General features: G+C 35.0%; 2 protein-coding genes and 1 pseudogene across 3 annotated transcripts in view; 1 reads left to right on the top strand and 2 right to left on the bottom strand.

Annotated features, from left to right (window-relative positions):
• The window catches only part of LOC110418858 (G-type lectin S-receptor-like serine/threonine-protein kinase At1g11330), a 7,923-nt pseudogene extending 1,661 nt beyond the window's left edge, over positions 1-6,262 (bottom strand). Inside the window, exons 1-7 of the transcript XR_016351383.1 lie at positions 6,148-6,262; positions 5,874-6,059; positions 5,314-5,513; positions 4,949-5,144; positions 4,615-4,852; positions 4,360-4,507; positions 3,805-4,105 (exon numbers count right to left, since the gene is read on the bottom strand). The product of XR_016351383.1 is annotated as a G-type lectin S-receptor-like serine/threonine-protein kinase At1g11330 (transcript). The remainder of the gene's footprint in view (positions 1-3,804; positions 4,106-4,359; positions 4,508-4,614; positions 4,853-4,948; positions 5,145-5,313; positions 5,514-5,873; positions 6,060-6,147) is intronic.
• Positions 6,263-6,338: 76 nt separating this feature from the next.
• On the bottom strand, positions 6,339-7,118 carry LOC149527025 (G-type lectin S-receptor-like serine/threonine-protein kinase At2g19130). The gene has a single exon (XM_089783932.1). The coding sequence runs from the start codon at positions 7,116-7,118 to the stop codon at positions 6,339-6,341; it is 780 nt and encodes a 259-aa protein (XP_089640058.1).
• Positions 7,119-13,013: 5,895 nt separating this feature from the next.
• On the top strand, positions 13,014-13,936 carry LOC110419889 (Calcium-binding EF-hand family protein). The gene has a single exon (XM_021433018.2). The coding sequence runs from the start codon at positions 13,403-13,405 to the stop codon at positions 13,736-13,738; it is 336 nt and encodes a 111-aa protein (XP_021288693.1). The 5' UTR covers positions 13,014-13,402; the 3' UTR covers positions 13,739-13,936.
• The last annotated feature ends 1,645 nt before the right edge of the window (positions 13,937-15,581 follow it).

Genomic DNA, 15,581 nt, shown 5'->3' with positions numbered 1-15,581 from the left:
AACCAAGATAGTTGGCCTTTAAATAAAAATGGTACTGAGACTTGCAAATAATTATTGAGGACAATATTAAGGATAAAAAAATTTGTTCAAAGAAATTAGAGGATGATGAGTATGCTATTACCTCTTTTGTTTTTTTTCTTCTTCCATGTAATGCACCAGTGTACCAAGCATACAAACAAGAATCCAGCAATGACTGATGCTACTATGATCACTGACAATCTCTTTCTCATATTTGAATCACTGAACTGTTCAGGAACATTCAAATAAAATGATAGAATTTTATCATTTTGTTGAACAGTTTGTTGTTTTTCTAATACATAAATCAGATCGCTTTGCTTTTTACTCTTTAAATTCTATCACAACCCAATCCAACAATAAGTCATCAACACTGCACACTATTTCATAAAGATAAAACCAAATAACCTTTTGCAAGTACCTTGATCATTGTAATCTATGACTTCAATACGTAATATAAGAACTATGTCATAAAGCTGTACTTATCAAGTTCAGATGCAGACAGCCATATATAGATATCTTGGCCTCTATTCTCATCATTGAAACCTTTAATGTCAACTAGGTTCCCAAACCACATCAAACATCCATGTCCTTTGCCACTAATGTTTGAATTAGCATAAGCCATGCAAGAAAAGTTCTTCAAGCGCTCTTTCTTGCAGTCTCTTGTGCTCATAAGTCTTATTCAACTGAAACTCCAACAAGTCAGGCAATTTCACCCGTGAAATTATGAAAAATCCATCTCCATTCTGGCAGATCAGTGGCATTCACCTTCTGCATCAACTGGACCAATTAAGCAGTTCCCATTCTGCTGTTGCTGCAGGTGTAAACCCCATCAAACACTCACAAATTGGTTCTTTCTGAATTGTGCAGATGCTATTGGCACCACATTTCCCATAACTATGACAAACATCATTTGGTTGAGTGTAGATCATGGCCCATTCTGTAGTTGCATTATTTAGCACATAATAGTGAAGTAGACCAGAATTAGTAAGGCTTATCCTCCTATTAACCAAGTCAGTTTCAGGTTGATACATATACTCCAATTCATCCTGGTTGAATACTAACTAGAGAGTGAAATATGGATCAGAGAATGGAAGAAGACCACTGACTGAAGTCCATTCCATGACCCAGTTTGGAACTTTCTGATTGATCCCATACCTACAACCACTTGAAGTAACTCAGGATGTTCGATTCTACAGGTATAGTCCCCTAGAGATGGATCATCCAGGCTTTTCCATGATGTCAAATCTTTGTTGAAGTCATCTGTGATCTTCATGCTGGGTAACCAGGTGTTGGATGGATAGTTAAAGCCTTGCCATAGGAAACTTTCAGAAGAATCAGAGCTCACCATGGCATTGTCTTTAACAACAAAGTTTCCAGAATCTAAGAGCTGTGCAATTGGACTTTCTGCCACTTTGGTTGTATTTGAAGACCAAACAACACTATTTGTGTGCTTGGAAAGAATTAGTCCAGTTTTGGTAACAGTTAGAAAACCATGTGAACCAGTTATCAGGTTGTTTCTGTTTGCAACCCAAGTAACCGTCTCTGGGGTTTTGCTTGTACCACATCCCCAAGTACCTGTTCTTGGAATTACGAGGAGAAAAGAAGCCTAGCTCAAAACTTTGGCCTGAGGAGACTAAAGTTACGCCAGCACTCATAGATTGCGTTTCAAGCAAGGTATCTAAACCAATGGAAAAATGAAAGATTTCTGAAAAAGAAATCAAGGCACAAAAGAAGGGGAAGAACTGATGAACCTCCATTAAAAAATTTCCAATGAGAAGAAGATAGAAAATGATAAGATTCTAGGGAAGGGAAACAAGAAATTGATAAATAGCTCCATTTATTGAGAAACCAAACCATACAGATGCAATTGAAGTTTAGACCTTCCTGTTTGTCACACCATTTTCATGCAGATCCAAAGGAATCAAATCATTTGCTCAAGCACTAACCAGGAAAGCAAATTTCTTGCCTTGATTCAAACTTGTTTTATATCAAATTGTCACTAGCAGTTAGAGACAACTGCCACATGACAAAATTAGAAGACTTCAAAAGTCTTTTGCATAGATTTAAAATCAATAGCATCAAGAAATGGTCTGAATTGTAGGCTGAATTTATTTATTTTTTCATCAATATCAACCATCATTCTTATAATTGGTGCACACTCCATGGTAAAACATAGTTAGTATTTTCTTTTGGACCAGGTTAGGTCTACAAATTGTTAAAAACTTGAAAGTTGAAATGGATGTATTGTAAGAGGTTCAAACTTTAGACAATAAGAAATAGTAGGTGTGAATACGAGAACAGACCTCGGAAGGTGATTGTTTACTTGAACTGTTTGACTCGCATAATACAATTTTCTAATAAAAAAATCTGGGAAGGAGAAGTCTTTAGTAAACAATGGGTGTTAAATTAAAGGGGAAGTTAATGAATTAATTAAATTTAAGAAATACTTTCTTGATTTGGAGGACTGAAAACTTCATTATCTGTATTTGACACTATTGTCAGTCAGTCTAACTTACATGTCCTGGAATATTATGGTGGTGATCTGGATTAGTAAAACCCAAATTCTTCTTGCCACTCATTCTCTGTAACCTGGTCTGCAAAGATACATAAAAGGATGGTAAACAAGATGACCCAAAGATAAATGGACAAGAAAAACAGAATAAAAATAAAATAATCTAAGCTATTGTTTGGCATAAAATAATCAAAGCTGTGTCACAGGTAGCTTTGATCGTGTTGCATGGTTTTGTTGTCTTTAACAAGAAAGTTTCCAGAATCTAGGAGTTGTGCCACTGGACCTTCTGCTTTTCTAGAGACATTTGAAGACCAAACAGTGTTGTTTATTCCGTCAAAGAGTACTAGTTTTCCGTCACTATTGATGGTTAAAACTCCATGTGCATCAGCAATGGGGCTGTTCCTGTTTGCAACCCACAGAACTGCCCCTGGAATATTTTTGTACCATTTCCCAAGGAATCTCAACTGTGAATTTCCAGGAGAGAAGAATCCTAATTCAAAGCTTTGGGATGAAGAAACCAACGTCTCACCATCACCAGCGGATTGTGCCAGACTTATCATGTTAGCTGCAAATGAATACTCCATGACTGACAAAAACATCAAAATGTGAAAGAAAGGGCTTGCCAGAGTTGTCATATCAGCTGAAAATATGAACTCCATATTGATAAAAACATCAAGTTGGGAAAGAAAATGCTTGCCGGAGATCTCGTCACTTAACGATTAAGATGAAAATGTAGCCAATTGCTGCCCTTTATAGGTATTTCCAGTATTGAACACATGAGAATAACAGAGGTACCGAGGTTGACTTGCAAAGACTAGAAAATGAGTGGAAGGAGATTGATTACTTATCTTATTCTTTTAGTTGGATATCTTTACTTATAATCAAAAAGTTGAAGAGCAAACCTACAATTACGAATTTCATTTCTATGAATTGACAAATGATGTTTGAAAAATAAAATTCAGTGACCCAAGAATTGAACATCAGTTCTAAACTGTAGAACACGTACAACACAATTTTCCAATTAAAATATCTGTGAAGGAGAAGTCTTTAGTCACCTAATGATGGTGCTAAATTAAAGAGGAAGTTAATGAATTAAATCGAAGATAAGACTTTGAAGGACTGAGACATGACATATTTGACTTGAATCTCCTAAAAAATATAGGTCCCGGTTCATTGTTTCCACTGTGGAGACGACATGGTGATGAAAATGAAGTATCACAACGAACTGATTCTTTCTTGTTCCAAGGAGGAAGCTTAAAAGGTTAACGACTAACGAGCTTCCAAGGCGGAACATGTTACATCAATTAGAGAGCAATCTTCTGGCTTGCTTCCTTCTAGCTGTGAGTTCACCATGCTTCTCGTGTTTATGAAAGCAGGTTGTTTAGGAGACGGGAGCATCATGCTTTCATTGTTAAGCATTGAAACAACATCAGACATGGATGGTCTATCATCTGCACTTTCTTGAACACAAAGCAGCCCTATGTTAACGTATCTCATTGCCAAATGTGTAGGTACTTCCTCCAGCAATGGGCCAATCAGGTTCAGTCCCCTGTTGCTTACCCACAAATCCCATGCCTTCAGTAACAGGAAACAGGAATAATAATTACAATCAATTTATCAATTTATTGAACAAATCAAACATGTGAATACAAAACCAGTTGACTTCATAGTGTAATGCATTGCACATCTTCAAAGAGTTATGGAACAATGAATATACTAATACATGAATTTAAGATATCTAACAGATATTGGAACAATGAATCTAACCTTAAAACTTTTTGAATTCATTAAATCACATAATTACAGTAAATGCAGTTAAAGATACTCACATATACAAGAAGATGGAGAGACTCAGACTGATAGAAACTAGTGTTCTTTCTGCCACTCACAGTCTCTAGGAACAAGACTCCAAAGCTATAGACATCAGATTTTACTGAAAAGAGGCATTTCAGAGCATATTCAGGGGGCATATAACCACTGAAAGTAAGTGTAAAAACTCAAAAATTGTTAGTGAGGTGCACACCCTTGAATATAAGCTTGCATAGATATGATTCAAATGGATTTCAACATTTATTTTAACTTACTATGTTCCAACAATTCGGTTTGTGTTTGCTTGTGATTCATCCCCTCCAAAAATTCTCGTCATTCCAAAATCCGATATTTTAGGATTCATGTTGCCATCTAACAATATATTACTTGCTTTTAAATCTCTGTGAATGATTCTAAATCTAGAATATAGATGAAGATAAAAAAGCCCTTGAGAAATCCCTTCAACAATCCGAACACATATCCTCCAGTCTAACGTCCTGTGTTTCGTTGAATCTATTTTCATCAATCAAAAAGTTAGTAAACAGTCCATTAATCTTGGTTAAGGACTGAGAAAGTGAGAATTGATGTAAATAACTGAAAACTACATACCAAATAGGAAGAAATCCAAGCTTATATTAGGCATGTACTCATTAATTAGTATGTTCTCTTCTAGTTCAATGCAACAGCCCAAAAGTCTGACAAGATTCTTGTGTTGGAACATGGCTATGACCAGTGCTTCATTTTTTAACACCTCCCAGCCTTGTCCAGATACTTCTCGAGAGCCTTTTAACTGCTTTTCCATCCCCTTTCAGTAATGTTCCCCGAAATAGTTGCCCAATACATAATAATGTGCCCCCAGCATATCAGAAACATGGCAAGGTATTGCCCAATAGTTGCCCAATACATAATAATATTGTCATACTTTTCTATATACTCCTCCTCCACTGCATAGCAGTCATGTAAAAAATTTATACCTTGTAAACAGGTCCAAAACCACCTTCCCCAAGTTTATTTGTGGCTGAAAAGTTGTTTGTTGCAGCAGAAACGCTTGAAAAACTGAACAATGGCAACTTGACATCCCTCTTCATATGCGTTCCAGGTTTATTTGCCTCTGGAAGGTCTCTATCATCTCCATTTACACTAGAAGCCAAATCAAATGTTAACAAATCCTCTCCTGAATGATTTACAAAATGTCAAAAAAAGAAAAGAATTTAATACTTTATTCTCTATTCATTCATTGTTAGAATATGCAAGGGCAGGAAATTGTACCTTTATATTGGCTTTTTCTACAGAGACATTGAATAAAGAGGCCCAAGGTAAGCATTGACAAAGATACTGTTAGTATTCCAATTGTCCATGGCAGTCACTTGTTACTTTTATTCTTACTATCTTTCCTAGTGCCATTTGTTGAGCTTGTCCCTGTCAAATAAAATCAAATACTAAGTTCAGTAGTGATACAACTTGCATTCATCCTAAAATCAAGTGAAACATAACTCATTGCTGCATATCCAGCTAGACTTTCCATTGTTCTCACCTATTGTAACTAGCTCAGAAGCTGCAAGCTTAAGATAAAAATTTTTCCCGTAAATACTCTTTTCTGAAAGTTGTTTTAGATCAAAAAAATCTCCATTCCATACCAAGCACCCAAATTTATGATCATTAGCATAAGCAATAGCAAGAACAGCTGTGCAAGCAAACTGACTCGCAATCTGCTGCACTCCTATTATATAGCACCACTTGACCAGTGGGAAATTCTACACAAGCCATCCAAAGAAACCCATCTTTCTGGAAATGACCCCCTCAATTACTGCACTGCAAGTTGGTTACTCTCACACTGCCTTTAGACGTCTCATTTTTACTCAAAGCATTGCCAGAAATAGGTTTGAAACCCTTCAAACAACTGTACGGCATGTCAGCAGTCATCTTGCAAATACTGAAAACTCCACATCGGTGATACGAGCACTTAGAAGACCCTAAATTATACCAGCGTTGGTCATCTTCAGACCAAGTCTGCAGCTTCGAGCTGCCCAAACACGTCCAACACCATCTGCATAATACTAGAAGAATCACTCAAACCCCAAGTGACGGTGTTGTCACCACTTCGGAACCAACCATAGGCTTTATACCTAAGAAAGTTGCTTAAAGGAATTGTCCAATATATTTTAGAACCCTGCATAATAATTAAAGAATCATTAAATTTGTCAGAATGGAGTTCCAGGGAGAAAGAACCAGGGGCAGGATCATCTATGTTTTTCCATGACACTACCGACCAAGTAACTCCATATCTTCTATCATTTCCAAGATTCATTCCAGGAAAAATGGTGTCTGACGGACAATCAAAACTTTGCCACAAAACTTCTAAGCTGATCTGATCTTGTAATATCAGGTTACCTGAATCTAGTAGCCTGGCATAGGTGTTGCCACTGGTTGTCCTGTTCGTCAGCATGTAGGATATCCTTCCATCAGAAATCACAATGTTCCCATCAGGGTTGATGACGAAAATAGAAGAGTTACGTTGGAAGCGATATTCTCTATTTGCCACCCAAACCACAGTACGTGTTGACACTTTGAGTTTAACCCATATTCCAACGTAATAACTGGAACTGTTTCTGGAAGAAAAGAATCCAAGTTCAAATTTCTTACCCGTTGATATAAGGGTCTTCGAGAATGTAATCGATTGGCCCTGTTCTGGAGTATCAGTACCATTGGTATACTGTAATGCGATGCACCAAAAAACCAACAAGCGAGAAAGGGAAGCAAACTCACAGCTGCACATCATGTTTCTTCAGATCGAGAACAATTATATGGATTTCTGGAATGCTGTGGTTGAGGAAGATATCCGAAAGGGCTGAAAGGAAAATGAGGTTCCTTGTAATTGTTTGATTCCTATGAACACTTCCCATGCAGTTGTTAGAAACTGAATACCAGAGTAAACACTGAAAGGAAGACCAAACTTGTACCATGAATGTTTGACCGAGATATTTGGTTTTCTTCCATGGCTTTCTTTAGGCATCAAGGTGAACTTCATTCTTGTTGCTATCATTCGTCAGTAATTTCGGTATGAAATTCAGTCAGAAACGTGAATCACATCTATAGAGAAAGGAACAAACTAGCAGACAGACTGGCAAAGAATGGCATTCAAAGGGAGCTTGATCTTCTAAGTGTTCTGGAGACATGATGCCGCGACTGCATAGAACCTGGGTGTTTGTTGCTGGTCCATCATGCAGGTATGTGTCACATTTAGGCCCAGCACCTGATCTTTTATTATATTGGATGTTTGAATGAGGTTGTGGCTTTCCAACAGTTGAATGAGTGTAATTTGCTGATTGCATGTCGTTTGAATATGTAAAGGGTGACTGAATTGAGATCGAGAAATGTCTTGTTGCGTTGGAATCTCTAAACACTGTTTTTGTTAAAGGGTTCTGTTGTATAGGGAAAGGGTAGGCTACTTTTTGTTTTGTGCAGGTTGTGAGCCTGGATTTCAAGTTGATACGGCAATGATGTGTAGCAACTTAAAATCTGGTGGGTTTCTGTATGTCTAGCAGGGAACACATTATTCCTTGTTTAGAATGAAATTTTAAGTTTCAAATAAAAAAAAAATTCAATCAGAAACAGTTTCCATGGTTTGTATAAGGGAAACAATTCCAAGCTAAAACAAAGCCTTGTTGTGTAGCAGTCTGCTAAAGAATCACCTAAAACGACGACCTGATCGACTCGACAAATATTAATGAAAAGATATTAGAATATCTTTGTGTGTGTGTGTGTGTGTGTTCAAAAGAAGCAGCAGCATAATTTCATGGTCATAATTTTGTTCTTCGTTTTCCCGCAATGCCTATGAGATAAGACATACTTGACTACAACACAACATAGTACTAAAAGTGAACTGTCGTAACAACCTAAGTATTGCTGGGGCTAAATTAAAGGGGAAGCTAATGATTAAATATAAGAAAGACTTGCTTGACTCTGAGATGTCACCTACTTGACTTCAATCTCCCTAAATATGCTCCTGTTCATATTACAACAAACTGAACAATTATCAACCAGATACATTTGTTTCACGCGTTGGCTGATGACTGGCTGACCCAGTCTGCCTCTTTTTTGTTCCAGGGAGGATTAACTTTGTTACTGACTCAATCTGGTTGCTGCTCTTGCCACCTTCTCAGTAGTTTTCAGTCTTTCAAAAAGAAACTGTAAAAGGAATTTGAGGCTCCCCTATCTTTCCCAACCCATGCTGCATGTTTTAGTATGGCAAAGCATAGGTCTACATTTATCACAATAAGCTGGGGTTTGGGGAATGGGGGAAATGGAGAACAAATGCAACATTTCATTGCATCATGCGGTTGATTTCAGCTTCTGCTTTAACCCCAGGCTGAGCAAGTTATGAGTATGATTTGATTTTCATATATCCCAAAATGATTCAAGCAAAGGGTATCAATGAAATGGTGCAGACAGTTGTTCTGTATATATCAGTATGTTGGAAAGTGCACCGCAACCTTAATAGACATAGCAGCAGCAGTTTACAATTTTCATCTGATCAATACATGAGGCCATTCTTGTTTTAACTAGAAAAAAAAAGGGGAAAACATCATGGCTTAAACAGAACATATTTTGGTCCTGCCAGGGAAAGCCACTCAATTTTGTGTCACTCCTTGATCAGAAAATGAAAAAGGATACCATATACATATCCCTGTATTTAACTACAGTTAAAGAAACAACCAAGAAACAGAAAATTACAGTAGGTCTTAGGATTCCTCATACTTGGATAATGTAAACAAAAGGAAGCCAATTGAACTGGTGGACAATCAAAGTTCCAAGTTGATGTAAAATTTGCTCTTCTTTGATAAAATAATTGCAGAAAAAACAATCAAAATTCTAAGTCAAACAGCGGTCCTTTTTGAAGTAATTGAACTGTTGTAATGTTGGCCTGTGGGGCTTTGTATATTAGGCCAGACGTCGATTTGAAGGTAAGCTATTGCTATCTTCTAGTTAGTTTTCTACCGACCAAGCGAATAATACAGTCTTACCCTCGTAGGTAACATGAGAAAACATCAGAATATGATGCTATGCTAACGAGCCTGTTACATCATTTACAGAGCAAGTAATTTCTAGCCTGCTCCGCCATGGTTGTTACATTTAAAGAAGGCAGGTTGTTTAGGAGAAAGTAGGATCATGCTTTCATTGTTAAGCATTGAGACTGCATCTGACATGGTTGGCATGCTATCTGCACTTTCTCCAACAGAAAGCAACCCTTACATGTTAACATATTTCATTGCCTAATTCGTGGATACTCCCTCCAGCACTGGATCAATCAACCCCAATTCTCTGTTGCTAGGTCCCTCTCTAGATCCAAAGCAACAATCCAAATTAGCAAGAAACTTGGTCCAACATGCAAAATTTCTTCATCTGATACACCACCTAATGAAATTAGCAGCAAAAGGAAAACAAAACACAGCCAGCTTCTAAACAAAATAGTAGTATGTTTGTTTATATGGTGATTATGCCAAACTCTTGAGATAAATAAATCCCATATGAATAAGATTTTGGAGTTAAAGTAAAAAGAAAAAGAATAGCCCCTTTTACTTCTTCTGCCTGGAGAGGAGTGAAAATGTGTAAATATTGCCTCAATATTATAGTTTATGTAAATTTTCCCCATGAAAACCAATCAAAGATTAAGAACCTCCTTAATTATATAAGCTGGGAATTAATTATTAAGTGTGAGTTGACTATGACCCAATGAAGAAAATGTCAATCCCATGGGGGTGATGGTAATTATCTGATGAAATTAATATATTAAATGCCCTTATTTCCTAGGACTTTAACACATAAAAAATTTATTCTCATAAAAGAATAAAAAAGATCATTAATGTAGAAGCAAAATTCCTTATAAATTGATCTTAATTTTTTGTCACCTATGAACCACTCAAATTAATTTAATCTCATCTCAAGATTGCAAGAGATTAAAAAATAATGCATGCCCAATCTTTAACCTCCCTTCTTAGACTTAAGCGGAAAAAATTTAGGGTCGAGCTAGGGCAATTTGGGAAAAAAAATTTAACTTTCCCATTGTCACAAGAAAGTTACATTCCCTCCTTGATCAATGGAAATCACATTTTCATTAATCATGAAATTCTCATGAGAAGATATTGTCATGAGTATATTTTCTATTAAAATATGAAAACATAATTTTTTTAAAAAATTATGTATATCACAAATCCAATAATTTGATAAATTTTTTTACGAATATAACTTTTCAATATCCCGTAAACATAATAGATCTCAAAAATTATCTTAAAAATAATACATCAATTTTACTAACTATTATTATCAGAATTAATTTACAACATGTTATTTTAACATAACTAAAACGTGAACCACCTCCACTGTACCAAATGCAACCTAAATCCCACAATTCTTATCCAAGTTGAAAATCCAAATTCGAAGACTAACAAGGTGATCAGGCTGGGCTACTTTCTCTGAAAGCAACCATTTTGGCACCTTCCTTCATCAAACAGTCCACGAAGCAGGTGCTTCTCACTAAAAACTTTTCCGTACATCAAATCCATGGATAAGATACGTGCCCTTGGATTATAATATCCTCAACATTATCAATCCATATATAGATAATCCCCATATGTACAAAACTCAGTTTCATCCTACTGATGTGTTCAATATCATCAATCTGGTCATATGATGAACAAGATTCATATATATGCATAATTCCATGATCCTGTTAAAAACATTGAGTGTATACAGTGTGAAAAAGCAATGCAAAACTCATGTCTATTGTCCATTCATGGGGGTACTTTTACCTCCAATCTTTGTCTTCCTATTAGTTTCCCCACACTGTATGAACACAAAGAAAATCTGGGTTTTCAACATATTCTCTAACTTCTTCTATGATACTTCTTACTTATCACTGAAATCGAGGCCAAGTCCCGTATTCTACTCAATTTTTTCTTTATCTCAACTTCCAAAAACTCAGCATGTCAAATGGAACAGGAAGAAGGAAAGATTCCTGCTTTTGGATGTGAATCAGTGATGGAAAGATCCATGAAGCAGGGGTTATGGACATCATGCCAAACAAAATGATCTTCACAAGGGAAGAAACTTTTGTGACCACAACATCTTGATTGATTTTGTTGGCATCTCCATGGTAAATCATTCACAAAAGGCTATGGCTAAATTTTTGTACTTCGATGGAAATGAAATGTTAAAAGGAAGGTGCACTGAAACTTCCCTTTTGTCTCAAAGATGCAACAAAAGAATCCATGTAAAGTTTACCTAAGTGACATTTATTTTATTTTTTTATTGGCCTTCACATGATTCTCACATCACATCCTTGCTGCCCTTCATAATTTGTATTCAAATTTCAAAGTTTCAAGCTTTCGACTTGTCCATTAAAGGAGGAAACACAGAATTGAGATATCACGATTTTTCCCTTGTAAAGGAGCTAATAAATTAAAGCTTACATCAACAGCAGTACATATCATGTTTCCTGGCACCTGTCATGGTCGGCTCAATTGTCAATTCACTAGATAGAATATCTTTTTTTTTTGGTTAATTAAATTATTTGTTTATTTTTAAAGATATTTTTATAATTTTATTGAAAAAAAATTGAAATAAAAAATTATTCACGAGAAACTAATTGAAAAAAAAAAGGAGATGTGGAATGAGGAAAGTTGAAATTACAATAAAAAAATAAAGTTATATTAATATATTCCATGCTGATTACATAGTAATTGCTTCTTCCTTTTGCTATATTTTTGTCATAATTTATTGCTATTATTAGTGCAAAGTATTATGAACAAGGGTCCAAATTAAACTGAAAACATCCCACCAAGTCCTAGTCATGCTGTCACACTGCAGATTAATTATCAGAGGGATGCAGGACATCCAAAGGACAGCATGGGGTACGAAAACGGTCTCAGCCATGTAAATATAAATATATATAACTAATTTTCTTGATAACTTATAATTTTCCCCAATTTTCCTTCCAAGTGCAACACAATTTATATGTCCAAATATTTGGTTATATTGACTGTTTTTTACATAATATATATTATATTATACTCTGTCAATATATTTTTAATGGAATAATATTATTAACAACCGTTTCCTTGATCAAGTTTTAGACAAAATATTTTTTTGAAAATTTGTCATTAAAAATCAATTCTGACAAAATTTTGAACATTTATGATAGAATCTTGTCAGAGAAATTATATTTAATTAGTAGTATTTTAACGGTTAATTTCTTGGTATTGATTAAAGTAGGCTTAGAGTCATAGAAAAAGACTGGCAATTTTGAAATTGGGAGTGTCATATCATGTAGGTTTAAGCTAGCATCAATCCATGATAAGCAATACAGTTTGTTTGTACATGATTATTGCAAGAGATATTATTCCCCATCTAGAATCTCCTTCAAAGATAGAAAAATTAAATATCTTTAATGCAAAGGGATAAATCATAGGAAACACGTGTTGGGAACCCAAGTCCTTGAGACAATAAATTATTATTTACCCGAACCACATGCAAACGCTGGTTAGAGCTAGAGGATTTGAGTGAGTGGTGTTATACCCCTTTAACAACCAGACATGACAAAGGGAAATGGTATGGTACAAGTGTAATTGTGTAGTAAACTTTGTTTATTTTCAGGAACCCGAACCCAAACCCAAACCCACAAAGAAAAAGTTATGCCCTCAAAATCCCATGCAACTTCCAGGAAGTAGGGTCTTCACAGAAACCTAAAGAAAAAGATGCTAGCCAATGAAAGGTGCAAGAAGCTCACCATACCACCATAGAAATTTATCTTATTATCTGTACAATTCAATTGTCTTCAATGGCCACTCACTCTTTCCTGGAAAAACCTCTCTTTCCTCTCCCTACCTCTTTCCTTCAAATCCCTTATATAATCCCCTCCCTCCTCCTTCCTCCTCCACCTCTCCTATTCACTTAGCTTAGACCACAAGTTACGACCAACAAAAAAAAGAAACAACCCTAGCCAGGCTGCTTGCTAGTTAGCCATTAATATATACCTTACATTAGTTGTTAGTTACCCTGAGGGACATGGAACTCGACATTGCAGTTGATTTCGAGGATTTCTTTCCATCAATGGTGGAGAGATTGGGAGCTGAAGGGTTCATAGGGGAGCTGTGTAACGGGTTCAGGCTGCTGATGGACTGCGAGAGAGGGCTGATCACGTTCGAGAGCTTGAAGAGGAACAGCATTTTGTTGGGGTTGAATGACATGAGGGATGATGAGATTGTTTGCATGTTGACTGAAGGGGATTTGGATGGTGATGGTGCCCTGAACCAGGTTGAGTTTTGTATTCTCATGTTTAGGTTGAGTCCTGGGCTAATGGATGGATCAAAACAATGGGTGGAGGATTATGATGTTGTATGAAAGCTACTCAAATTGTAAAACTAAGTTCAATTCTTCTTCTTCTTCATCATCATCATCATCATCATCATCTTTGTTGTTTGTTTTTCCATTGTTGGTAAGCATGAAAATCTTCAAGCTCAGAATTGCAATTCAATGGAATTAAACCATGTCTTCGAGAAGCAAGAATAAGAAATAAATTAAGATCTTTAATTCCACTTAGTTTTTATTCTAATTTCCAACTATTATTACTTCATATTACCCAAAAACAGGCTTTATCATGCCCTTCTCTTCCTCTCTCTCTCTCTCTGTCTCTCTCTGTCTCTTAATATCTTCCATTATTGTAATCATAAAATAGAGTTGAATTTGCAGATTTCAAAAAGGCTATTATTAGTGCTACCATTTTCTTATGAGAAATATAACTAAATAATTAAAACCCCATGTGGAGGTTTTGAATTGATGGATCATTATCCAACACCTTTGCTTTGATTCAAACTATTTTATTCTCTTAATTAATCAACCATTTTTCAATTCAAATTAATCAAATTCTACTGTTGATATATAGTATATGGTTATTTTGAACAATTTCTAATATAAAAGCAAATAATTTTAATTAACTATTGTTGATCAAATTTCTACCAAGTTCTAATAACAAGAATATGACTTTAGTTTTCTTTTTTTAAAAAAAAATTAAATTAAATTAAATAGGCTAATTTTTAGAAAGGAAAACTATAGGAGAAATTGAAACCCCTCAAAAAAAAAAGGATAGAAGAATAGGTGGGAGAAACAAGTAAGAATCATACAGTATAATGAAAGCAAAAGACCTAGCTAGGAGTTAGAAAGTAAAAGCCATGACATATTATGGAGTAATATTTATGAGATTTCTGCAACCAAGTCAAGTAATACCAACATAAAGAGACAAATTTAATGTCTTATATACAGCGCTAGGATATATAGGTGAAAAGTTGCTTTACATTTAATTAGATTCCATATCAGATAAGATGCAGGCTAAAGCAATTGTCCCTTTTTTTTCTCAATTTTTTTGTTAAATATGAAAATTTAAATCATATTTTTTATCGATGAATCAAATGCTTGAATGTTAAAAAAAAAACGTAACATTTATATTAATCAATCAATTAGGATTTACAAGTGGCCTATGTCAGTCAAGTCTATAACCTTTGGAGTAAGCACAAAACTAGATGTGGTATAACATACAACAATCCACCTTAATCTGCCACATTCGCCACACTTTCTCACTCGAACCCTCCCATACTTTTATATAATAATTCCAATTTTTTGTTAATTATAAGATGTTTGTATATATCCCTAGTGCATGTGCTACATCATGGCAGTAGAAAATATGTTTTGATAAGTTCTTTGAGAATTACAGAAATTTGAAATTTGGATTAAAATTACAAAAAAAAACCCTTAATTACAAAATGTATATATATATATATATATATATATTTTATAAAGTGCATTGGGTTTGATATATTAATATGAAAAATTATCTTAAATACAGTGGTAAAATATTTATACTTCACAATATTACTTTCAAGTATCCTCCAATAAATCACTTCGTATGTAATAATCTTAACACTCTCATCACTTCTAGTAAAAAAAAAAAACAAAAAAACATTTGGGGCCCAATAACAATTAATGCTCAAACTATAATTTCACAAAATTTGGAATTTGATTGATGATAATGGAAATTTGTGATGAAGCAGCTAGCTAGGTTCAAAATGAGTTAAACATATGTCTTTTCCAATCATGCATGCAATATATATATATATATATATATATATTAGCTAGCTATTGTCCTTTGGCAATTTTTGGACTATTTATCATTAATGGTATTTCGTTTTGT

Source organism: Theobroma umbraticum, unplaced genomic scaffold (assembly GCF_002168275.2).
Source record: "Theobroma umbraticum cultivar Fairchild unplaced genomic scaffold, ASM216827v3 scaffold_67.0, whole genome shotgun sequence".
In the NCBI taxonomy this organism is placed as follows: domain Eukaryota; kingdom Viridiplantae; phylum Streptophyta; class Magnoliopsida; order Malvales; family Malvaceae; genus Theobroma; species Theobroma umbraticum.
The sequence above is the reverse complement of the archived record's forward strand: the minus strand, read 5'-3'. Positions and strand labels throughout refer to the sequence as shown.